The sequence below is a fragment of the Marmota monax genome, unplaced genomic scaffold (genome assembly GCF_021218885.2).
Source record: "Marmota monax isolate L192 unplaced genomic scaffold, Marmota_monax_Labrador192_F-V1.1 WCK01_AAM20220418_F8-fsc00077, whole genome shotgun sequence".
Taxonomy (NCBI): Eukaryota; Metazoa; Chordata; class Mammalia; order Rodentia; family Sciuridae; genus Marmota; species Marmota monax.
In genome coordinates this window covers 1,617,192-1,644,094 of record NW_026694610.1, presented here as the reverse complement: position 1 = coordinate 1,644,094, position 26,903 = coordinate 1,617,192, and the positions used below count along the sequence as shown (strand labels likewise).

At 34.9% G+C, this 26,903-nt stretch overlaps 1 protein-coding gene and 1 pseudogene across 2 annotated transcripts in view; one reads left to right on the top strand and one right to left on the bottom strand.

The window, feature by feature from the left end:
- The window catches only part of Wdr70 (WD repeat domain 70), a 307,105-nt gene that overhangs the window by 34,947 nt on the left and 245,255 nt on the right, over positions 1-26,903 (top strand). For both annotated transcript variants that reach the window (XM_046422290.2, XM_058572058.1), the window contains exon 6: positions 14,591-14,650. In XM_046422290.2, coding sequence (XP_046278246.1) covers positions 14,591-14,650 — 60 coding nt within the window. The remainder of the gene's footprint in view (positions 1-14,590; positions 14,651-26,903) is intronic.
- Positions 12,539-12,640, bottom strand: LOC124077826 (small nucleolar RNA SNORA51; annotated as a pseudogene).

The window sequence follows — 26,903 nt, the reverse complement described above, 5'->3', positions numbered from 1 at the left end:
GATGTGTGTGTGGCAAAGATTTGCTCCCAAAATGTAGGCTCTTTCTTCAACTCATTGATTGTTTCTTTTGTTGAGAAGAAGCTTTTTAGATTTTGAATCGATCCATTTGTTAATTCTTTTTTTAAAATATTTTTTTGTTGTAGATGGATTTAATACCTTTATTTAATTAATTAATTTATTTCATGTAGATGGATTTAATATCTTTAATTAATTAATTAATTAATTTCATGTGGTGCTGAGAATTGAACCCAGTGCCTCACATGTGCTAGGCAAGCAGTCTACCACTAAGCTACAACCCAGTCCCCCATTTATTTTTTTTTTATTTTTTTTTTTTTTTTTTTTATTTATTTTTTTTTTTTTTAGAATTTTTAATATTTATTTTTTAGTTCTCGGCGGACACAACATCTTTGTTTGTATGTGGTGCTGAGGATCGAACCCGGGCCGCACGCATGCCAGGCGAGCGCGCTACCGCTTGAGCCACATCCCCAGCCCCCCCCATTTATTAATTCTTGATGTGATCATGCTTTTGGTGGTTGCAGTTTCTCATAGTCAACCATGGTCCAGATATACTAAATGGATAATTCTGGAAGTAAACAATTCATAAGTTTAAATTGCATGCCTTTTCGGTGTTGCATGATAGAATCTTGTGCCATGTATTCTTGGACATGAATCATCCCTTTGTCCAACACATCCACACTGTATATGCTTCCTGCCTCTCAGTCTCTTAGTAGCTGTTTAGGTTATAAGATTGATTGTTGCAATATTGCAGTTCTTATATTATTTATTTTTTATAACTTATTTTTGTTAATAATGGCCCCAAAGTCATGAGAAGTGATGCTGGCAATTTGGCTAAACCAAAGAAAAGCAAGAAATGCTCTTTTAAAGGAGAAGGTGAAAGTTCTTGACTTATTTAGGAAAGAAAAATAAGTTCTATGCTAAAGTTGTATAAATCTGTGGTAAGAATGAATCTTCTTAATCAAAAATTATTTGGAATCCTTATACTCCAATAAATTAGAAGATAGTGAAGGCATAGATAAATTTCTTAAGTCATATGATCTGCCCAGATTGAGTCAGGAGGATATAGACAACCTAAACAGACCAATATCAATTGAGGAAATAGAAGAAACCATCAAAAGACTACCAACTAAGAAAAGCCCAGGACCGGATGGGTATACAGCAGAGTTTTACAAAACCTTTAAAGAGGAACTAATACCAATACTTTTCAAGCTACTCCGGGAAATAGAAAAAGAGGGAGAACTTCCAAATTCATTCTACGAGGCGAACATCACCCTGATACCTAAACCAGACAAAGACACTTCAAAGAAAGAAAACTACAGACCAATATCTCTAATGAACCTAGATGCAAAAATCCTCAATAAAATTCTGGCCACTCGGATACAAAAACTTATCAAAAAAATTGTGCACCATGATCAAGTAGGATTCATCCCTGGGATGCAAGGCTGGTTCAATATACGGAAATCAATAAATGTTATTCACCACATCAATAGACTTAAAAATAAGAATCATATGATCATCTCGATAGATGCGGAAAAAGCATTCGACAAAGTACAGCATCCCTTTATGTTCAAAACTCTAGAAAAACTAGGGATAACAGGAACATTCCTCAATATTGTAAAAGCAATCTATGCTAAGCCTCAGGCTAGCATCATTCTGAAAGGAGAAAAATTGAAGGCATTCCCTCTAAAATCTGGAACAAGACAGGGATGCCCTCTCTCACCACTTCTGTTCAACATAGTTCTCGAAACACTGGCCAGAGCAATTAGACAGACGAAAGAAATTAAAGGCATCAAAATAGGAAAAGAAGAACTTAAATTATCACTTTTTGCAGATGACATGATTCTATACCTAGCAGACCCAAAAGGGTCTACAAAGAAACTATTAGAGCTAATAAATGAATTCAGCAAAGTGGCAGGATATAAAATCAACACGCATAAATCAAAGGCATTCCTGTATATCAGCGACAAATCCTCTGAAATGGAAATGAGGACAACCACTCCATTCACAATATCTTCAAAAAAAATAAAATACTTGGGAATAAACCTAACAAAAGAGGTGAAAGACTTATACAATGAAAACTACAGAACCCTAAAGAGAGAAATAGAAGAAGATCTTAGAAGATGGAAAAATATACCCTGTACATGGATAGGCAGAACTAACATCATCAAAATGGCGATATTACCAAAAGTTCTCTATAGGTTTAATGCAATGCCAATCAAAATCCCAACGGCATTTCTTGTAGAAATAGAGAAAGCAATCATGAAATTCATATGGAAAAACAAAAGACCCAGAATAGCAAAAACAATGCTAAGCAGGAAGTGTGAATCAGGCGGTATAGCGATACCAGACTTCAAACTATACTACAGAGCAATAGTAACAAAAACAGCATGGTACTGGTACCAAAACAGGCGGGTGGACCAATGGTACAGAATAGAGGACACAGAAACCAATCCACAAAACTACAACTACCTTATATTTGATAAAGGGGCTAAAAGCATGCAATGGAGGAAGGATAGCATCTTCAACAAATGGTGCTGGGAAAACTGGAAATCCATATGCAACAAAATGAAACTGAATCCCTTTCTCTCGCCATGCACAAAAGTTAATTCAAAATGGATCAAGGAGCTTGATATCAAATCAGAGACACGCCGTCTGATAGAAGAAAAAGTTGGCTACGATCTACATACTGTGGGGTCGGGCTCCAAATTCCTCAATAGGACACCCATAGCACAAAAGTTAATAACTAGAATCAACAAATGGGACTTACTCAAACTAAAAAGTTTTTTCTCAGCAAAAGATACAATAAGAGAGGTAAATAGAGAGCCTACATCCTGGGAACAAATCTTTACTCCTCACACTTCAGATAGAGCCCTAATATCCAGAGTATACAAAGAACTCAAAAAATTAGACAGTAAGAGAACAAACAACCCAATCAACAAATGGGCCAAGGACCTGAACAGACACTTCTCAGAGGAGGACATACAATCAATCAACAAGTACATGAAAAAATGCTCACCATCTCTAGCAGTCAGAGAAATGCAAATCAAAACCACCCTAAGATACCATCTCACTCCAGTTAGATTGGCAGCCATTATGAAGTCAAACAACAACAAGTGCTGGCGAGGATGTGGGGAAAAGGGTACACTTGTACATTGCTGGTGGGACTGCAAATTGGTGCAGCCAATTTGGAAAGCAGTATGGAGATTTCTTGGAAAGCTGGGAATGGAGCCACCATTTGACCCAGCTATTCCCCTTCTCGGTCTATTCCCTAAAGACCTAAAAAGAGCATGCTACAGGGACACTGCTACATCGATGTTCATAGCAGCACAATTCACAATAGCTAGACTGTGGAACCAACCTAGATGCCCTTCAATGGATGAATGGATAAAAAAAATGTGGCATTTATACACAATGGAGTATTACTCTGCATTAAAAAATGACAAAATCATAGAATTTGCAGGGAAATGGATGGCATTAGAGCAGATTATGCTAAGTGAAGCTAGCCAATCCCTAAAAAACAAATGCCAAATGTCTTCTTTGATATAAGGAGAGTAACTAAGAACAGAGTAGGGTCGAAGAGCATGAGAAGAAGATTAACATTAAACAGGGATGAGAGGTGGGAGGGAAAGGGAGAGAGAAGGGAAAATGCATGGAAATGGAAGGAGACCCTCAGAGTTATACAAAAGTACATACAAGAGGAAGTGAGGGGAAGGGGAAAAATAATATAAGGGGGACAAACGAATGTCAGTAGAGGGAGCAGAGAGAGAAGAGGGGAGGGGAGGGGAGGGGAGGGGGGATAGTAGAGGATAGGAAAGGCAGCAGAATACAACAGACACTAGTATGGCAATATGTAAATCAATGGATGTGTAACTGATATGATTCTGCAATCTGTATATGGGGTAAAAATGGGAGCTCATAACCCACTTGAATCAAATTGTGAAATATGATATATCAAGAACTATGTAATGTTTTGAACAGCCAACAATAAAAAATTAAAAAAAAAAAAAAAAAGAATGAATCTTCTATGCATGTAATTGTGAAGAAGGAAAATTTCAGGCTAGTTTTGCTGTCTGTGCAATAGTTATAGCAACAGGTGTTAGATTATAGTGTTTAGTACTCTCTGCAATTTCAGGCATTTTCTTGGGGTCTTGGAATATATTCCCAAGTATATAAGTGTATGGGAAGTAGTATATATTCATATTATTGTATAGGTATTATTGTTTGGATATAAGGTATTCCATAAAAGATCCTGTGTTAATGCAGGAATAACGAGTTAAATGATTGAATTATAAGAGTGTAACCATCAGTTCATCCTAGTTTGAATGGACTAACCGTGCTTAGTAACTATAGGTAGGTGGGGCATGGCTGGAGGAGGTGGGTCACTGGGGGCATGCCCTGGAAGGATTCGTTACCTCTGCCATGCTCTTTCACTATGATGTTCTTCTGCCTCACCTTGGCCCAAAGCAATGGAGTCTACCACTGTGGACTGAACCTCTGAAACCAAGAGTCAAAATAAACTTACCTTTCTCTAAATTCTTGTCAGGTGTTTTGGTCACAGTGACTTGTGCAAAGCTGACTAATATAATGGCTGCTCTCCAGATTTTTTCATCTTGTAAAACTGAAACTCTATACCCATTACACAACTTCTCATTTCAGCCTTCTCCTAGCCTCTGACAACTATCATTCTCATTTCTGTTTCTGAACTTGACTGTTCTAGATATATCATAGAGGGGAATCATAGAATAACTTTAAATTTTTTTTTTTTGTAGTTGTAGATGGACACAATACCTTTATTTTATTAAGTTTCTTTATGTGGTGCTGAGGATCGAACCCAGGGCCTCATATATGTACTAGGCAAGGGCTGTAGTACTGAATTACAACCCCAGCCCCCATAGAATAACTTTTTTTGTGTGTGTATAAGACTGGCTTGTTTGACTTAGCTTATTCTTAAGGTTCAACCAAGCTGTAGAATGTGTCAGAATTTCCTTCCTTTTTAAGGTTGAATACTATTTCATTATATGTATATATCATATTTTGTTGAATGATTCATCTGTTGATTGTTAACTTGAGTTCCTTCTACCTTTTGTCTCTTATTGGATAATTTTGCTATGAACATAGGTATGTAAGGAGAAACCTTGATTTCAGTTCTTTTAGGTATATGCTTAGAGGTAGAATTGCTAGGTCATATAGTAATTCTATGTTAATTTTTTGAGGAACCTCTGTACTGTTTTTCATAGCAGTATTACCATTTTACATTCCTATCAACAACATACAATGGATCCTAATTTGTCCCTTGACTTTATTTGTTATTTTCTGTTTTTGTTGTTTTTAATAAAGCCATTGTAATGAATGTGAAGTGTTCTCACTATTGTTTTTGTTTGCATTTCCCTAACAATTAGTGAACATTCTTTCATGTGCTTATTCATTGAAGAAGTATCTATTCAAGTCCTTTGTCCATTTTTTAATTGTGTTTTTTAGTCATTGAATTGAAGGTGTTCTTTGTATATTTTAGATACTCATCTGTTATTAGAAATATAATTTGCAATTAATTTTTCCATCTTTTGAATTGCCTTTTCACTCCTTTGATAGTGTCCTTTGATGTACAAGTGTTTGATTTTATTGAAGTCTTTTTTTTTTGCCTATGCTTTTAGCATCATATCCAAGAATCCATTGTAAAATCAAATGTCATGAAACTTTTTCCCTGTTTTTTTTTTTTTTTTTGGTGTGTGTGTGTGGTGCTGAGGATTGAACCCAGGGCTTTGTGCCTGCAAGGCAAGGCAAGCACTCTACCAACTGAGCTATATCCCCAACCCAGTTTTAAAGATTTTTAGAGTTTTATATCTTTAATCTATTTTGAGTTCATTTTTTGTATGATGTAAGGTAAGGGTCCAGCTTTATTCTTTTGAATTTGAGTTTCCAGTTTTTTCTAACACCATGTATGAAAAGACTGTTGTTTCCCCACTGAATGTTCTTGGCACCCTTGTCAAAATCATTTGACCATATGAGAGTATAACATTTTGAGTTGAGTTCTTTGTTTGAGTTTTCTAGAGCTTGCTCTAAGTACTACCTTGTATATACACAATTTATCACATCTACTAGTGTCATTTTATTTGTTTGAGTAAATATAGAAACCTTATTTCCCTTTACCATCCCCCATTTATAATGTAATTATCTTAAATATTTACTCTGCATACATGCACATCAGAGAGTTTTATGCTTCAGCCACCAAGCAGAAGGAGGAAAGACTAGTGTATTTCCTGTTATTTTTGAATATTGTGTTATTTCTCCCTCCCTCCCTCCCTCTTCTTCTTTTTTTTTTAAGAGAGAGGGAGAGAGAGAGGGGGGAGGGAGAATTTTAATATTTATTTTTTTTAGCTTTCGGCGGACACAACATTTTTTTTTTGTTTGTATGTGGTGCTGAGGATCGAACCCGGGCCGCACGCATGCCAGGCGAGCGCGCTACCGCTTGAGCCACATCCCCAGCCCACCTTTTCTTCTTTTGTATAGAAAACTTCCCTTAACCATTTTTTTCTGGGTAAGTTTGCTGATGACAAATTCTTTTTTTTTTTTTTTTTAATTTCTCCTTTAATCTTGAAAGATATTTTCACTGGTTATAGAGTTCTATGTTGACACTATGTTGACACTTTTAGCACTTCAAAATATTATGCCACTGGACTGTGGATGTGGCTCAAGTGGTAATGCGCTCACCTGGCATGCGCAGGGCACTGGGTTCGATCCTCAGCACCACATAAAAATAAAATAAAGATGTTGTGTCCACCGAAAACTGAAAAATAAAATAAAAAATTCTCTCGCTCTCTCTGTCTCTCTTTAAAAAAAAAAAGCATTATGCCACTTCTGTTTGGTTTCCACAGTTTCATTATGAGCAATTTGTTATCATTTTAAATTACTATTTCTCCATTGATAAAGTGTCATTTTCTTTGGCTGCCGTCAAAGTTTTTTCTTTGTTTCTAGAAGTTTAGCTAATATGTGTTGTGGCATGGGTTTCTTTAAATTCAAAGATAAATTCATCCTATTTGGTTTTCACTTAGTTTCTTAAATCTTCACATATTTGAGAATTTTTCAGCCATTATTTCTTGGAGTGATTTTTTTTTTTTTTTTTTTTTTTTAGTTCTGCCTTCTTTTCTCTTCTTTGGTACAGGGGATTGAACCCAGGGGTGCTAATCACTGAGCCACATCCCCAGCCCTTTTCTATATTTTATTTAGAGACAGGATCTCACTGGTTGCTTAGTGCCTCACTAAGTTGCAGAGGCTGGCTTTGAACTCCGACTCTCCTGCTTCAGCCTCCAGAGGTGCTGGGATTACAGTCTGAGACTCAGAAACTTTGATGAAATGAAGGTTATTAGATCTTTTGTTACAGTCTCACAATTCTGAGTCTTTTTTTTTTTTTTTTTCCTATTTTCTGTATTGTTCGGGTCGATAATTTCTGTCATTTTGATTGCTGGTTTACTAATTCTTTCTTCCATTTGTTTTGAGCTCATTCACTGAGCTTTATATATTTGTTACTGTATTTTTCAAGTCTAAACTTTGCATTTGACTTTTTTTTATATCTCCCATTTCTTTGCTGAGGATATTTTTTCTTTTCACTCACGTGTTTATAATTGCTCATTGAAGGTTTTTTTTTTTTTTTTTTTTTTTCCTTTAATGGCTGCTTTAAAGTCTTCATTAGATAATTCTGGCATTTCTGTTGTCTCAGTGTTAGCATCATTTAATTGCCTTTTTTTCTATTTAGTTGATATCTTTCTGGTTCTTGGTCTGATATACAATTTTCAATTGAAACCTGGAGAATTTTTTAATATATTTTGCTACTCTGTATTTTATGTAAACCTTCTGTTTTAACTGGTTTCATTCACACTGCTTTGGCAGACAAAGAGGGTAGATTGGGGATGGTCTCATTACTGTCAGATGAAGGTATCAGTCCAGGTCCCCATTTGATCTTCATTGAGACTCCAGGGGGTCTCCTCCGTTTACAGGTGAGATGGGAGTTCTAACTCCCCACAGGGTCTCTACTCATACTCATGTTGGTGGCTGTTTACCCATTGGGTCATGTTGAAAATCCTGATTGACCACTAGCCTACTTTTGTAGGAGTGGGTGTGATGTGCCCACACTAGCTAGGGTGGAAGTCCAGGTTCCCCACATTTTGTGCTGAGGCCACAAAGCAGAGAGGGGTTCATTACCAGCCAATGAGTATGCAAGTCTTTGTTGCCTTCTGTTTAACCTTCTCTGATATTATCATGGTGGGGAGTGCCTTGTTATGGTCTCACCAGGCAGAATCTAGGCTCTGCATTCTGCTTTTGCTGGCATGGTTCGGAGAGGAGCTGTAGGTTTTAGCTGTCATGGATGGGAGTAAAGTCTCAGTTTTTTTTTCTGGGCTACTGACTGTAATAGGGCATTTATTGTTTAAAAGTGTTCTGTCTTGCTAGGCTACCCGTTTTGTGGCCCTTTGGCTACAGAGAGTAGGCCTTTGTTAGGATTTCTTTTCTTTTCCCTCCGTCAGTGCCAGTGGCAATTTTGGGTGTTTGTCTTTTTTAGCCTTAAATCTGGAATACATGAGACAAGAGCAAACTGAAGGAACTCAGAATAAGGGTGTTCCTCATGTCCTGAGGTTTCTTTCTTCTGTTTTTTAGAGTCTTATGTTTATTATAAATATAATCCATAGTTTAGCTGCCCATAGTAAGAGGAATAGGAAAAGGTACATTCATCTGTCTCATTTGCTTCTGCTTCCCAGAAAGCAGAAGTCTCATTCTTCAATATTATTTTAAGCAGCTATATATTCCCCCAAATTGACATTATTTTCAGTTTTTCCCTATGTGGTATGTGTTTTCCTATGTGAAAATTAGAGATTAAGAAAGGAGAATCATTTCTTAATCATTGCATAAACAAATCTGGAGTAGAAAGGAGTTCCTGGAAATATTGCTCAGAATTTAATTAGTAAGGTTTTAATGTGTTTAGATTATAGTGTAGCCAGACAGATTGAGAAATCCACCCCTATAACATCTGTTCATCAATCAAAAAAGAAATAAATTACTTTTTCCTAAGGCCTAAAAATACAGATGATTTTATAGGTGAAAAATCCTTTAGAAAGCATATGCTTCAGTCCCACTAATGGGACTGCTTGCAATCACAGCAATGGTTTGTGGCAGGTCTTGGTGAGGGTTATGTGTGTCCAGAAGGCTAGGAAGGAATTGTGGGCAGGAGGACAACTGACACTACAGGTTACTGGAAGGAGGTTCCGGGTGAGAATGGTTGAGGCTTAGAAGGGAGGTTTAATTCAGTTACAAATTAGAGCCAAATATTGTGCAAAGCTGGAGATAAGGGGTGGTATAAATAAGTATTACCACCCTTTGCTGTGGACTTAATAATTGTGAATCAATTTTACGTATATATTCACTTTTGGTCCAAGTTAAAATCATGGATGTTATCAATATTAGTATCATTTTTTTTCTATTATGAAGATGTATAAAACCAAACCTTAAAATCACCATTGTTTTTTGGTGCCGCTGATGTTTTAGTCTAGATAAATCTTTGTTGTGGGGCCTGTCTTGTGCAATATTGGATTATTAACATCTGTGACACCTCTCCAATTGTGCTCATTAAAAATGTCCCCAGACCTTGATGAAAGTCCCTTGGAGAGCAAAATTCTCCTTGGTGAGAACCATCAAGGTAAGACCACATATCTGATAAATGGAAGAACCTTGAATTGTGCTGCAAATCCTATACAGATAGGAGACTAAATAATGCTAATCTTTTCATTCCCTTTCCTTGTTTCCTTTCCACCTCACAAAGTTCTCTGTCCAAAGCTGAGTAAATCATACTTCCTGACCTAAAGAAAGAGAGGAAGATTCTATCATCAGATAGAATTACTCATATTATTACAGATATGTTTACTATTATTGTTAATGCAGGTAGACTAAAGAGTCTGGAAATAATCCTTTGGTTGGTATTTAGAATCAAACCAAAACAAAAAGTGATACTTTACCCCATTTCCATTAAGATTGTAGCTTTTGTTATGAATTCTCTAATAAATTACTTCATTTAAGTCATGTAGTTTATGGTGTTCCTTGGCAGGAAAATGTTGAAAATATTTTACTGTTATGGCAAATTTCACATTAAGCTATATTTCAAAATGTCATTAGTAAAAGTTCTGGAAAAAGAACACTCACTACCAAGTGATATGCTACCAAAAGATGGATTGCTACTATTTTAGATGATTTAGTTGTACCAATTATATGTATTTTTTAATGAGTTATACTCTACATGATTTCCAGTAAAACTTTGATTTTAAATGTAAACAACATTTACTTAAACATTTTATTCACTCAAAATGTAAATACTAAGTTCTGTGTTCTTATAAGTTTTTCTTTAAATGTTAGAAATTGTCTATATATAGGCACACTCTGCATTGAATTAAATGAAATAATTTTCATCCTAGCTTTTTTTTGTGACATTATTTCTATTTTCTAAATGATGAAAAAGTATTTAGTTATGAAATGAGATGCAGAGTGTAATAGATTGTTCTCTAAGCAAAACATTTCAACTGCTCTCTTGGTTCTTGCAAGAATGCTTAGCACTTACATGTGAGTTCTCATTGCTTACAAATATTGTCAGCTATAAAGGGAGCAGTGTCTTAGATAATTGAACATAGGGCTAGCCTAGAATTCATTTGACTTTAAATTATTTTGAAATTTGTGTTGGAATATATGTATGTATGTATGTATATATGCAACTATAAATTTTTTTCTTTGATTAAAAATATTCACTTCGGGGCTGGGGATGTGGCTCAAGCGGTAGCGCGCTCGCCTGGCATGCGTGCGGCCCGGGTTCGATCCTCAGCACCACATACAAACAAAGATGTGTCTGCCGAAAACTAAAAAAAAAATAAACATTAAAAAAAAAATTCTCTCTCTCACTCTCCCCCTCCCTCTCCTCTCTCTCTTTAAAAAAAAAAAAAAAATTCACTTCACATGGATGTTGACTTTGGAACCTTAGTGTGTTAGAATATTGACATCTCTGAAATAGGTATGTTCAGCATTTTCCACAATATATTAAACTGTATAGTTATACTTTTGACTTGAAATAAACCAAAAGTCCCCCAGCTGTTTCTTTATTTCTGTTCAATACCTTACTGGTTCCTAATTGCCTTCTAATCTAATTTGTGGTAGTAATGGACTGTAAAAACCTTTTAGATGCAAACTGACTAAAACAGAATTGCCTTTATTTCTCTATTGTAATTTTCAATCTAATTTTAGTTTGGGATATAATAATTTGATCTTAAAAGTTTTTCATTTTTTAGAAATTTGCATTTATCCTCTGCCTCTCATTTAGTTGGCTGACCAAAAGTGATAGCACCTGATTTTCTTTATAGATATAGTCTTCGGTCTAAAGTTTGAGTGTAAATTAAGTTATAATCTAATGTGATTGTGATTTAAACAAATCAGAGTGAGCCAATTATTCCTAAAACTTTTTGTGTATGTCTGCTGTACACTGACTGTTTTGTGAACTGGTAATCCAGAGTTGATAGATATACATAGTCTTTGAGAAGTTTGCACTTTTCAGTTTGGTTAGGGAGTGATGGGAGGGAGGGAGATAGAAAATTATAATATGTTATGATAAGTGCTATGATTGGGATAGGGAAAGGTTGTGCTGGGAGTACATAGAAGGGCCATTTAACCTAGAGTTTGAAATGTTGAGAAATGCTTCCAGGAGCAGGTCACATCTGCATTGAGTCTTGAATAATGAATAGGACTTATCAAGGTGAAGAAGAATAGAAGCCTATTGAAAGACTAAGATGATATGACCAGAGAGATAGAAGGTAAGTCTTCGAACAAAGAGTGGCTATCATTTATTGAACCCTTCTATGTGCCTAACTCTTCACGAGAAGTTTTAAACAGTAAGTTCACAGTAACCTGTGGGGCAGGTTCTATTACCTGTAGTGTGCAAATGAGGAAACAGAGTCATAACTTCCTTCAGATTATGACATGGTTACTGAGTGGCAGAGCTATATTTTAGAATTTGGGCTTTTCTGTTTTTTTTTTTTTTTTGTCTAGGCCTTTATCCCAGGAAAGGACAGTTTCAAGATGGAGGACAAAGTTAAATAGTTACCATGTTGATGAAAAGTCAGGTGTGTAGGCTAAGTACTGAAAGTGTCTAGGGGGCATTCCTAGTGACTTGTTTGTTCATTCAAGAAATGTTTACTGACAGTCTCTTATGTGCCCAGAACTATGTTAGGCATTAGGAATAAAATGTCAAATGCCAAAGTGGTAGAAGTCAAGGGTGAAGGAAAGCAGAGATACTGACTGAAATCATAGTTTGGAAAAGCTTGATTACAAAAGAAAAGATAGCAACTTGGCAGTAAATGTAGGGGAAATCAGTAGTCTTTTTGTTTTGCTTTGCTTTTCTTCTTTCTGTTTTTGGGTACTGAGGATTGAACCCAGGGGATTTTACCACTGAGCTATATCAATGGGCTTGCTTTTTATTTATTTATTATGTTTTTATGCAACTCCATGTTCCCCCATTCATTACACAGGCCAGGCATGCCACCCAGGCTGAGATATATATGCAGTAGGCTTTCTCTGCCCCCTCTTTCTATGTGGCTGGGAGGCCTGTTTTATTTTAATATTGGAAATACTTTATTTGGTTGTAAAAAAAAGAAAAAGCGACATAGCAGGGGAAAGGTTTCAGATTCAAAAGAAGGAATTGCTAGACTCCACATGTTTAGTTAAGTACATTGTAAAATAATCAATGAATTTATAATGGGCATAGAATTTTAGTGTATTATCTTGCTCTTGGGCAAGTGGAGACTTGAATAAACAATGAAATCTCTTATTCAGATGATCACAGTGACGTCTTTAGTCTGATTTATGCTCCCCTCTTTATTGTGCCTGAGTTATTCACTCTGGACTCTGTTGTATTATTTGCATTGAAATAGTCATTGTTGTTTGCCTTTTAGAACATTGGCTTCTTGGGAAGGGGGATGAATAGAGACTGTCTAATGCACTTCAATTAATTGTACTTTAACAAATAAATAATTTAATAAATAAATCACTAATAAATGCTTATTGAATCAGTGAATTTGTGAATAACTCTTGGTTTTTTATTTGTACCATTCCTGAACAAGGTTTTTTTGCTTTTTAGCTTTTAAGGGTTAAAAAATATATACCTATCTTGTGAAAACTTTTTTGTCTCTTAGAAATAAAGTATAGAACATATAGAGGTATGCCCAAATACAAATAAAGAGGATTTTTAATATTTTGGATACTGAGATCCAAAATATGGTTATTGTTAAGGAAGTCTGAAATGATTATTTTATATATAGGTAATAGTATGCTTTAAAGTAATTTTTGAAATTAAAGTACAATAAATGGTGGTATCCTAATTTATTAATTTCCTTCAGTTACTCTCTTTGTAAGTTTCTCGAGGCAATGCAAACAGGAAAATAAAGGATTATATTTTAGTAAAGTGTAATCAGATTTTAATGTAAGTTGTGATTTTATTTTAGTATTCATTACCAGGGGAACAGTGTTTTATATAAAACACTTCTTTTAAATTTGTCAGCAATTATAATTGTTAGGTCATTTTAAAATTCTAATTGCAATAATAATGATTAGGCAGTCTGTTCTTTCCTTTATGTCTGTTAAATTCACTTTGATTTTTGTAACATAGACTTTTCAAAACCATCCCCCAAAAGTTTTGAGGTTTGTTCACTCTAAAGTACATTTAATGAAAAGGAAAAAAACATGGAAATTCATTTTGTTTTATTCCAGTTTTTTTTTTTTTTCTTTAGTACTGTGGATTGAACCCAGGGCCTTTTGCACATGTGAGACAGGGTCTCTTCAATTTGCCTAGACTGCCTGGAATTTGTGATCTTACTGCCTTAAGCTTCGGATTACCTGGGATTCCAGCATATTTTTAAATTGGTGCATTATAATTGTACATAACAGTGGAATTTGTTGTTATATTTTTACACATGCACACAATATAATAATATAATTTGGCTGATATTATTCCCCCTTCCTTTTCCTTCCCTCCTTCTTCGCTACAGCAGAAGAGCCTTGTGCATGCTTGTAAATGCTCTGTCTCTAAGCTACATTCCCAGTCCTTACTCTTTTTCTTGATTTCCAAAAACAAATTCCCAGTTTCTCCCTTACGAATTATATTATCAGCAACTATTCATTTATTTTTGGATCATGTTAAATGTTTAGGTTTTGTTAACAAATAATTTTGTATGACCTAAATAATTTCTTAGGTTTTTTTTTAGAGTTTTAAAATCAATTTATTATCAGCTGAAACAGATGAAAAAAGATATCCTTATACTTTTTTCTGCTGTTTAAAAATACTTATTTTTATTGGTACATTATAAATTATACATAATAGTAGATTCATTATGCCATATCTGTACATGCATATAACATAAATTGATTAATCTCATTTGCTATTTTTAAGCTATGTGTTAAAAAAGCCAGTAATATAGTTTTTAAAAATTATATATTTCCTATGATATGTAGTTCTCCCCAAATACATTATTATTGATGTCATGGAATTTTGCTGTTTCAGAATCCTGTCCAAAAGATTCCTGACTCACATGAGATAACACTGAAGCATGGCACTAAAACAGTAAGTTTAAAAAAATTGGTTTGTTTCTCATAATAACAAGGTTCTGATGGAAAAATGAACTAATGGGATATCTTTTCCTAAGGCTTATTACACAATCTACTGATGTCATAGAAGCTATAGACATTATAAAAAATTGATTCTTTTATGTTCAGCCAAATAGCCAGTGCCTTTCATTTAAAGTGGGCACACTAATTGTCAGTGTTATTGTTGGCTTTTAAAACCTCTTGTTCTTTGACATAGAAACATAGAAACATTGCAAGTGGAAGAAAGAAAAGAGATTTAAATACAATTTTATTTTTAATGATGTGAGAAAATTTCTTATTATCCTCAGCTTTATTTGTGTATCAGTAGGAGGCATAAGTTTGTTCGCTTTTTCAGATGAATATTAAGTCAGGGAACTGTAAGTAGTCATTTTATTACTCTAAGGTTATATTACTAATTTTTTAGATATTTTATATCATTGTATTTACTTTTGTTATTTAAAGTTGAATAATACAAAACATTTGAGATACAAACTGAAATTGTGTATGATATTGCAAAATCTTTAAAAAGTGTAGTTGGATGAGTGAAACATGCATATAAAATGAAAGAATAAAATTATCTTATTTTACCTTTTCAAAGAAATTACATTTTTGTAGATATCTGATGTGTAGAGAAGAAAATACATCCTATAATGAGAGAGAAAACCTTAGTCAATAGTGATGGATTCAGAAATAACACAAATGATAAAATTAACAGGAATGTAAAAAAAGTGTCATTATTCTCAAAAAAACTTTTTAAAGTATTGTTTTCATCAAAAATATTTGTCAAATATAACTGGATGGTACATATCTGTAATTCCAGCTGCTTAGGAGGTTGAGGCAGGAGGATTGAAAATTGGAAGCCAGTCTGGGTAACTTAATGAGACTGTCTCAAAAAAAAAAAAAAAAGGGGGTGGTGGTGGTGGATGGGATTGTAGCTCTGTGCTAGAATGCTTGCCTAGCACATAGAGGCCTTTGCTTTGATCACTAGTACTGTAAAAAAAAAAGTCAAATATAAAGATTCATTGTTACTTAAAGCAAAATGGAAAATACTTTTAAATGTCTTAATTATGGTTTGTTTGTTTGCTTATTTATTTATTTATTTTGTGGTGACCTTAAAATTTATTTTCTAAATAAGGATGTTTAAGAATGGAAGGGGTAGTAAGTAGTAATTATTCCTGGGATGGCAGCCCTAAAGCAGGTTGGTCCCAGGAAAGGTAGGGTGGTGGTCAGCAGAATCTTAATAGTTTCTCATGAGAAAGTCAGTTTACCACATTAATGAACATGTTGACATATTAAGATAGTGAAGCCTTGGATAGTGACTTAAATGTCATATTATTACCACATACATTGTTCCTCAGGAAAGTAAATTTAATTTACTTTAAGAAACAAATCCTAACAAATACTCTTCCTTATGGTATATACATAATTAGTAAATGTAATTTCTTCCATAAACATGTAGAATAAGCTTGTGGTAATTACTTTCCCACTGTAGCAATGATGCTGCCAACTCTGAAATCTCAATAACATGCTGACAACAGTATAAATAGAAGACTAAAAGCAAAGCTGTGTCCCTATTTTGCAGGGACCAGGGCATGTCCTACAAGGCCAACTGAGGACTCCAGCCCAGGCTCTTACAAATTGGAGGTATAAGATCCTCCTTTGCTGCTGGTATCATAAAACCATATCACCAAGCGGGTGCAGAGAACTACCAGGCTGCAGAGAGCTCAGACATGTATTATCCCATTAAATGTCTCTGACATCCTATGAAGTGAGCAGGATAAATGCCATCATCTCCTTTAAACAGAAGAAACATGAAGGAACAGAGGTTAAACTGTGGGTTCAAAGTAGCAGCCAAAAAAGAGGCTAATTTGCTAGTTTGTCTGACTTCCAAGAATGTTTATATGCCAATTGTCATAAAGGAGCAAAGAATAAAGAGCATTAGTCAAATGATCATTTAAATTAAATCTCTGCATACTATTGGTGCCTTGTCATCATAAACCTGAGTTTCTGTCCAGAAGATCTGCTATAGCAGCCTGATATGTAATATCCAGCTTCTGCTTTACATGTTGCATTTTGCATCTTCTGTGAAATATAACACTAATCTCAAAGCAATAATTGTGGTATATATATTTATTTTAAAGAATGATTTTTTTCAGTTGTTGATGGACCTTTATTTTATTTATTTATATGTGCTGCTGAGATTCGAACCCAGGACCTCACACATGCCAAGCAAGTGCTATACCACTGAGCTACAACCCCCGCCTCTTAATTGTGATATATTGATATACATAAATATTGATATATGTAAATGTTGGCTCACACAAACAAAAACTCTTTGGGGTCCTTGATAGATTTTAAAACTGTAAACGGTCTCAATAGATTTTAAAATCTCAAAAAATTTTGGAGCTGGGCATGGTGGCGCATGCCTGTAATCCCAGCAGCCCAGGAAGCTGAGACAGAAGGATCACAAGTTCAAGGCCAGTCTCAGCAATTTAGCAAGACCAAGTCTGAAAAGAAAAAATTAAGAAAGGGCTGGGGATATGGCTCAGTGATTAAGCATCCCTGGTTCAAACCCTGATACCCAAAACCAAACAAACAAAAACAACTCCAATGCATCTTACCCATTGAAAGTCAGTTGGAGTGTCTAATCATGCTGTTGGATCATTTGTTTACAATTCTGCTTTTGCTTTGCATGTATTTCCATTTCTTGTAAATGTCAGATATTAGGAGAGTTACTCTTTGATTTGTAGAGTTACTCTTCTATTTGGTCTTGCCTTTTAAAGATGTCAGTTATTATAACATGTTCATAAGGCCAATCTTGTTTCCTTTAGACTTTGTATTTTAGTGCCCTTATACTCCACTTTGTAGGGTTGTTTAAAAGGAAATTCGGGGGCTGGGGTTGTGGTTCAGCTGTACAGCGCTTGCCTCTCATGTGTGAGACCCTGGGTTCGATCCTCAGCACCACATAAAAATAGATAAACAAAATAAAGATATTGTGCCCATGTATAACTAAAAAATATATTTTTTTAAAAAAGCAAATACGACATGGATATCAAGTACAACCAGAGAAATAAAAAGTTGTGCTCTATTTGAATCAAAATGCATTCTGCTTGGCTAGGGTGGTGGCTCAGTGATAGAGCTCTTGCCTAGCATGTGTGAGGCATTGGGTTTGAGTCTCAGGACCACATATACGAAAATAAAATAAAGATCCATAAACAACTAAAAAACCAAAGAAAATGCATTCTGCTATCATGTATAACTAATTAGAAAATAAAAAATAGAAAAAGCAAATACGAGACTTCATATGATTTTATCTATAAATATATTAGTCTAAATCCTTAAGAGATAAGATGGGGCTGTCCCTCACTCTTTCTGAGTGCATACTGTCTGACACAATAACATCTTTACATGTAATTTTTTTGGCAATTTTTTAATATCATCTAATATCCCACTGAAGTTTTTATTTCTCCAGTTGTCTTGTATGTCTTTTTACAATTTGTTCAAATCAGTGACCAATGTTGTCTGATTTACTCATGTTAGACCATCATTGATTTTGTCATATCTCTATAATAGTTATTCTGTTTCATAGCATACGTTAGAAGTTTACTACTGTATCTGTGTAGTAAGTATATTTGGAAATGGGAAATTTAAGTTCTTCAAATTTGTCCTACTTTAAAAAAATTGCTCTAATTAGTTATATATGATGGTAGAATGCATTTTGACACATCGTATATAAGTGGAGTATAACTTCTCAATCTTCTGGTTGTATATGATGTTGAATGACACTCATCATGTAATCATATATGTACTTAGGGTAAAAAAGTCTGATTAGTTCCACTTCCTTCCTCCCATATGCCCTCCCCTCCCTTCACTCCCCTCTGTCTAATCCAGAGTACCTCTGTTCTTTTCTAGTCCCCCTCCCCTACCTTATTGTGAATTAACATCCATATATCAGAAAGGACATTTGGCCTTTGGTCCTTTGGGATTGGCTTATTTCACTTGCTTTGATAATCTCCAGCTCCATTCATTTACTGGAAAATGCCATAATTTCATTCTTCTTTAAGGCTGAAGGCTGAATAATACTCTGTTGTGTATATATACTACATTTTCTTTATCCATTCATCTGTTGAAGGGCACTTAAGCTGGTTCCATAATTTAGCTATTGTGAGTTGAGCTGCTATAAACATTGATGTAGCTGCATTACTGTAGTATAATGATTTTAAGTCCTTTGGGTATAAGCCGGGGAGTGGGATAACTGGGTCAAAGGTGGTTCCATTCCAAGTTTTCTGAGGAATCTCCTTACTGCTTTCTAGAGTGGATGCACCAATTTTCAGTCCCATTAGTAATGTATGAGTGTACCTTTTTCCCTACATTCTCGCCAACATTTATTGATGCTTATATTCTTGGTAATTGCCATTCTGACTGGAGTGAGATGAAATCTTGGGAGTAGGTTTTTTTTTTTTTTTGTTTTTTTTTTTTTTTTTAAGAGAGAGAGAGAGAGAGAGAGAGAGAGAGAATTTTTAATATTTATTTTTTAGTTATTGGCGGACATAACATCTTTGTATGTCGTGCTGAGGATCGAAGCCGGGCCGCACGCATGGCAGGCGAGCACGCTACTGCTTGAGCCACATCCCCAGCCCCTTGGGAGTAGTTTTGATTTGCATTTCTCTAATTGCTAGAGATGTTGAATATTTTTTCATATATTTGTTGATTAATTGTGTTTCTTCTTAGAAATAGTTCCTTAGCCCCTTTATTGATTGGGTTATTTGTTTTTGTTTTTTTTTTTTTTTTGGTGTTGAGTAGATTAATGTAGATTAATGTAGATTAATGCTCTATCTGAGGTGCATGTGGTAAAGATTTTCTCCCATTCTGTAGGTGCTCTCTTCACATTCTTGATTGTTTCCTTTGCTGAGAAAAAACTTTTTAGTTTGAATCCATCCCATTTATTGATTCTTGATTTTACTTCTTGTTCTTTAGGGGTCTTGTTAAGGAGCTCAGTTCCTAAGCTGGAGATTTGGACCTACTTTTTTTTCTATTAGGTGCAGGGTTTATGTTTTAATGTCTCCATCCTTGATCCTTTGTCTAGTATGAGATAACTATATGGTTTTGTCTCTGTGTCTTCAATTCTGTACCATTGGTCTACATGTCTGTTTTTGTGCCAATACCATGCCATTTTTGTTACTATGGTTCTGTAGTATAGTTTAATATCTGGTATTGTGATGCTTCCTGCTTCAGTCTTCTTGCTAAGGATTGCTTTGGCTATTCTGGGTCTCTTATTTTTCCAAATGAATTTCATTATTGATTTTTCTAGTTCTATGAAGAATGTCATTGAGATTTTAATAGGAATTTTATTAAATCTGTATAATGCTTTTGGTAATATGGCCATTTTGACAATATTATTTTGCTTATCTAAGAGCATGGGAGATCTTTCTATCTTCTAAGATCATCTTCTATTTCTTTGTAGTGCTGTTATGTTTTAGATGTAGTGTCCCCCAAAAGTTCATGTGGGAGCCAGTATGCAAAATCTGGAGGAGAAATGATTGGATTATAACACCAATCTAATCGGTGAATTAGTCCCTGATGGGATTAATGGTGATAGCTGGAAATGAGGGGGTGTGTGGCTGAAGGAAGTGGTTCATTGGGGTGTAACTATGGAGTATATATTTTGTATTTGGAGCATGGAATCTCTCTACTTTCTGTTCATCATGTGAGCTGCTTCCCTCAGTCCCACTCTTCTGTCACGATGTTCTGCTTCACTTTGAGCCTAGAAAAATGGAGCTGGCCTTCTATGGACTAAGACCTCTAAAACCATGAGCCCCCAAACTTTTCCCTCTTTTACAGTTGTTCTGGTTGGGTCCTTTTAGTCACAGCAGTGAAAAAGCTGACTAAAACAATTTCTGCAGTTTTCATTGTAGGGGTCTTTCACCTTTTTTGTTAGATTGATTCCCAAGGTTTTTTTTTTTTTTTTTTTTTGAGGCTATTGTGAATGGTTTAGTTTTCCTAATTTTAGTGGGTTTATCACTGATGTATAGGGACAGTTTGATTTATGGGTGTTGATTTTATATTCTGATACTTTGCTGAATTCATTTATTGGTTCTAAAAGTTTTCTGGAGGAATTGTTTGAATCTTCTAAATATAGAATCATGTTATTGGCAAATAGTGATAGTATGAGTTCTTCTTTTCCTTTTTGTATCTTTTTAATTTTTTTCTTCCATCTAATTGCTCTGGCTAGAGTTTCAAGGACGATGTTGAATAAAAGTGGTGAAAGAAGGCATCCATGCCTTGTTCCAGTTTTTAGAGGCGATGTTGAGGCATGTTTCTATTCTCCTGAATTTTTCTAGTGTTTTGAACATGAAGTGGTGTTGTATTTTCTCAGATGTTTTTTATCTATTGAGATGATCATATATGATTCTTGTCTTTAAGTCTGTTGATGTGATGAATTATGTTTTTTTGATTTCCATATGTTGAACCAACCTTGCATCTCTGGGATGAACCCTTCTTGTTTGTGGTACACTATCTTTTTTAATACGTTTTTGTATGTGTTTGGCAGTATTTCGAGAATTTTTGCATCTATGTTCACCAGGGATATTGGTCTGAGTTTTTTTTTTTCCTTGATGTCTTTGTCTGGTTTTAGTATCGGGGATGATTCTAGCTTCATAGAAGGAATTTGGAAGGGTTCTCTCCCTTTTCTATTTCATGGAATAATTTGAGGACTATTGGTGTTAATTCTTATTTGAAGGTCTTGTAGAACTTGGCTGAGAATCTGTCGGTCCTGGGGTTTTCTTGATTGGTAGGCTTTTAAAAAAAAAAATATTTATTTAGTCGTCAATGGACCTTTATTTTCTTTATTGATATGCGGTGCTGAGAATTGAACCCAGTACCTCACACATGCTAGGCAAGCACTCTTCCACTGGGCCACAACCCCAGCCTGATTGGTAGGCTTTAATATTATCTTCTATTTTATTGTTTGAAATTGATCTTTTAAAATCATGTATGTCCTCCTGATTCAGTTTGAGTAGGTCATGTGTCTTTAGAAATTTGTTGATGTCTTCAAGATTTTCTATTTTATTGTAGTATAAATTTTCAAAATTGTTTCTGATTATCTTCTGTATTTCAGTAGTGTCTGTCATTTCCTTTTCATCATAAATTTTAGTGATTTGAATTTTCTCTCTTCGTTAGCATGGCTAAGGGTTTGTCAATTTTATTTATTTTTTCAAAGAGCCAACTTTTTTGTTGTTGATTTTTTTTTTGTTTCAATTTCATTGATTTTGGCTCTGATTTTAATTATTTTCTGTCTTTTGATTTTAGTGTTGGGTTGTTCTTCTTTCTCTAGTGCTTTGAGATATAATTTTGGTTTATTTCTGTTTTTTTTTTTTAAATAATTTTTAGTTGTAGTTAGACACAGTACCTTTATTTTTATGGGGTGCTGAGAATTGAACCCAGCACCTTGCACATGCTAGGCAAGCACTAATTTGACTTAGTTCCCTCTTTGACTATTCCTTTAGTGTAGTTCCTCCCTTTGCTGGTTTTCACTTTTTCTTTTTCACTTTATCCTCGTGGAATATTTTATTGAGAATGTTCTCTAGTGCTGGCTTTCTAGTTGTGAATTCTTTTAACTTTTGTTTATCACGGAAGGTTCTTATTTCATCTTCAAATGTAAAGCCTAATTTTGATGGATATAAAATTCTGGGTTGGCATCCATTTTCTTTCAGAGCTTGGTATATGTTATTCCAGGATCTTCTAGCTTTCTGGGTTAAGAAATCAGCTGCGATCTGAATTGTTTTCTCCATATACATAATCTGATATATTTCTCTCACAGCCTTTAAAATTCTATCCTTATTCTGTATGCTAGGCATTTTCATTATAATGTACCTTGGTGTGGGTCTGTTGTAATTTTGTACATTTGGAGTCTTATAAGCCTCTTGTGTTTAATTTTCCATTTCATTCTTTAGGTCTGGGAAATTTTCTGATATTATTTCATTGAAAATATTGTGCATTCCTTTGTTGTGTATCTCTGTGCCTTCATCTATCGTAATAAACCTCAAATTTGTTCTTGTCGTGTTATCACATATTTCTTGGAAGTTCTGTTCATGGTTTCTTACCACCTCTGCATGGTCAACTTCATTTTCAATATTATGTATTTTGTCTTCATTGCCTCTGGTTCTGTCTTCCAAATGGTCTAGTCTGTTGGTGATGCTTTCCATTGAATTTTTAATTAGGTTTATTGATTCCTTTATTTATAGGATTTCTGCTTGATTTCTTTTCAGAATCTCTCTTTATTGAAGTGATCTTACACCTTCTGAAATTTATCTCTGATTTTACTACTTACATCATCCTTTACATTGTATATTCTGAACTCCTTCTTTGACATTCCAACCTTCCTACCCACTGTAGTCAGCCCTGTCAGTCCCCACAAGCTTCAGGATTCATAGAGCTGGGGAAAGTCCAGCTCTCTTTAGCCTCTCTAACCTGTGTTCCCTTGGGAGAAATGCTCACAGTTTCTGACTTTCTGTTGGATTGCTAGGCTCAGACAAGACCACACAGACTTAGCTGCAAACTCATGGATTAGGGCTTTCAGGTTCCCTTGCCTCCATTGTGTTGCAGTCCCAAGATGGCCCCTGGATCATGGATGATTGATAAACTCTGGTGGAGAGGTGTGTCCAATCTGGTGAACCTGCATTCCCCTCTTACCCTCATCTCCACCTATTGTGAGACAGAACATTTGGCCTTTGGTTTTTTGGAATTGGCTTATTTCACTTAGCATGACAGTCTCCAGTTCCACCCATTTACTGGCAGATGCCATTATTTCATTCTTCTTTATGGCTGAGTAATATTCCATTGTGTATATGTACCGCATTTTCTGTATCCATTCATCTGTTGAAGGGTACCTAGGTTGGTTCCATTGCTTCACTATTGTGAATTGAGCTACTATGAACATCAGTGTGGCCTCGTCACAATTGTGTGCTGATTTTAAGTCCTTTGGGTATAAATAGAGGAATGGGATAACTGGGTCAAATGGTAGTTCCATTCCAAGTTTTTTGAGGAATTTCCATAATGCTTTCCAGAGTGGTCACCAATTTGCAGTTCCACCAGCAATGTATCTTTTTCCCCACTTCCTCACTGTTTTATTTAGCTATTTTGCTGCTGCAACTAAAAGATCTAACCATACAATTTAGGAAGAAATGTATATTTGAGGGCTCACAGTTTTAGAAATCTTAGTCCCTAGAAGATTGGTTCCTTTCCTCAGGGCTCAATGTAAGGCCAACTTTTATGGCAGAAAAGTGGGGCAGAGGGAATCAGCTCACTTGTTGGTGAGGAAGCAGAGAGAGAAACTCCACTCACCAGATACAAAATATATACCCCATAGCCATATCTGCAACGAACCACTTTCTCCAGCTGCACCACCCACTTCCAGTTACCACTCAGTTAATTGCATCAGGGATTATTTCACTGATTAGATTAATGCTAAAGCCCAGTAATTTCTCCTACAAACCTTTTTGTATTGTCTTACACGTGAACTTTGCAGGGACACCGCATCTAAACTATAACATTCCACCACTGGCCCTCAAAAGCTCACAGCCAGCTCACAATGCAAAACACATTTTCTCTATTTCCAAGAGTCCCCATAGTATTAGTAGTTCCAAGATTGCTCAAAGCTCAAATCCAAAGTCTTCCCTCAGGCTCAAGGCAATGTCAAATTGTAAGCTCCTGCAAAATTAAAAGCAATATACATGTATTCAATATATAATGGTTTAGAGTAAACATTTTCATTCACAAAATTAGGGGCATAGAAAGAATGGATTGATCAAAGCAAGACCAAAATTCAGTTGGATAAACAAGTCTTGAAACTCCATGTTTGGCATCTGGGGCACATGGCATCGTGATATTCTTTCCAGTGGGCTTATGTAGTTCCATCCCTGTGGCATTGTTGGTGGCAGCCCAAGTGACCTTTCTGTTGGCTCATCTCTGCTCCATTCTCTGTTTTTACTAAGCCTTTCCATGTGAGCAAGACATGAGCTTTGGTTTTATAACCATTTAAATTTTAAAAAATATTTAAGATATTTTGCTAGAGAATTTATAATCACAGGGAAAACTATTTAAGCATTCAAATATTTATATAGCTAATGTGCTATCAAATCAATTTAATTGCTTAATTATGAACTTGCATTTAAAGCTTTTTGAAAGCAGAGAGTAATAAAAATTCTCTGAACGTAAAGGTCAAATCTGTACTGTTTGTACTCCTTCTAGGTTAGAATATGAGACTTATTTTAACATGATTTGATATTTCATGTAGTAAACATTAAACAAGTATTTTAAAATATTTTATTTCTTGGTAAAAAAAAAGTCAAGTCCATTACCTAGAAAATTCAGTAATGGTTTTTATTTTTTAATGTAAATTAAAATAATAATTTTTTTCAACTCTACTATAAATAACTGCTGTTTTAGACTATCATTTATATATGAGCTCCTGTTTTCTTTTAATATGTTTAAAATGCACCTGAGAATTAAGTAGACTTCCTGTGTTCTTCAGCTCTTAGGGATACATGGTTTGAAAATTAGTTTAGTGGATCTGTGAAAGGACATGTATTCTCTAACAGGTACTCTGTCCTTCTGAGCTCTGTTTTTAGTCTTATTCATGAGTAATATATATATGAGGAACAGCAGAGATCCTGATACTTCAGAATTCTAGCATTGAAAACATTTTGTCATTTTGTTATAAAATTTGCTCTTTCTTTTGCATTAGGAGAGTAGTTAACTTTGAGATTTATTCTGCTTTTCATTCTTTGTGGAGGGGAATTTATCTCATTGGTTATACTCCATTGTTTTTGTGTTACATAAGTTCTAAAAATGTTTTAGTCTTCTTCCTTTTTAATTGTTTTTTTAGTTGTAGACAGACACGATACCTTTGTTCATTTATTTATTTGTTTTTATGTGGTGCTGAGGATCGAACCCAGTGCCTCACACATGCAAGGCAAACACTTTACCAACTGAGCTACAACCCCAGTCCCTAGTCTTCTTTCATTCTTGTAAGCAAATATTTACTAGAGTTTCTGTTTTGTACCAGGCCGTGTACTAGGACAGATATTCTGTTTTGTGGTTCTGGGGACTGAACCTAGGACCTTACTCATGTCAGGCAAGTGCTATACCTCTGAGCTACATGCCCAACCCTGAGGTTATACTCCTGAAGGCCAGGACAAGCATTGAATAGAGGAACCACAAATGAATTTGAAATTTCAAATTATTGAGTGGGATGAACTCTTGGTGCACTTAGCCTTATCAAGGAAAAGAACACCTCTTTAATTATACCAGGAGGGAAGAAGGACATCATATAAGCTTGGAAACAGGTGATTTTGTTGTTGTCAGAAGCAGATGTAATTTCTTAGATTTTTAAAAACTAGTGTTCATTTACTTATATTTTTGATAAAAAAGACTTCTCATTTGTATGCTTTCCTACATACCTTTAGAGTCCATACCTAATTTTAACATGTAATAAGTTATTACTTATATACAATTCCCTTGCATTCTGGAATCAGTGTTTGTAGGTAGTAATTGAAATGAGTTTAACTTATTTTGCCATTATTTAATTATGGTAGTTATGTTACAGTAATTAGATTTCAAGTCTATTTATTAGGAGGACTCATTTTTAGAAGTTTCTTCTATATAAAACTTTTTGATAGTTTCATTACCATACATGTATGGTAATCACATTAAATATTTTTTATACAGTTCTTTCCCTCTAAGAAAACAGTAGGTCCAGGGAATTTTTGCTTTGACAATCTTAAATATAGCTCAAAAATATTGAGTTACACATTGGGTATTCACATATGAATTTGACCTACAAAAATTCACATGGGAAACAAATATTTTGTGGAACTGATGTAAGTACTATTACAGTAAATTATAAATTGAGCTTTAAAAGTAAATGCTTAGGGGGCCGGATTTGTGGTTCAGTGGTAGAGTGTGTGCCAGAATGTGTGAGGCCCTGGGTTTGATCCTTATCATTATATGTAAATAAATGAAAAAAGATCCTTTGACAACTAAAAAATACATATATAAAAAGGTCAATGCTTAAGAGGAATATACTGAGTCATTTAGCCATATGCACAAGATAATTTCTACTGTCTTGCTTTTTTCAGTAGATTTCTAGAAGCTCCCATTGTGGCATTACTCATTTTGATGATTTTATTTGTTTATTTAGTTAGCTAAGAGTGATGGGGTTGAATTGAGGG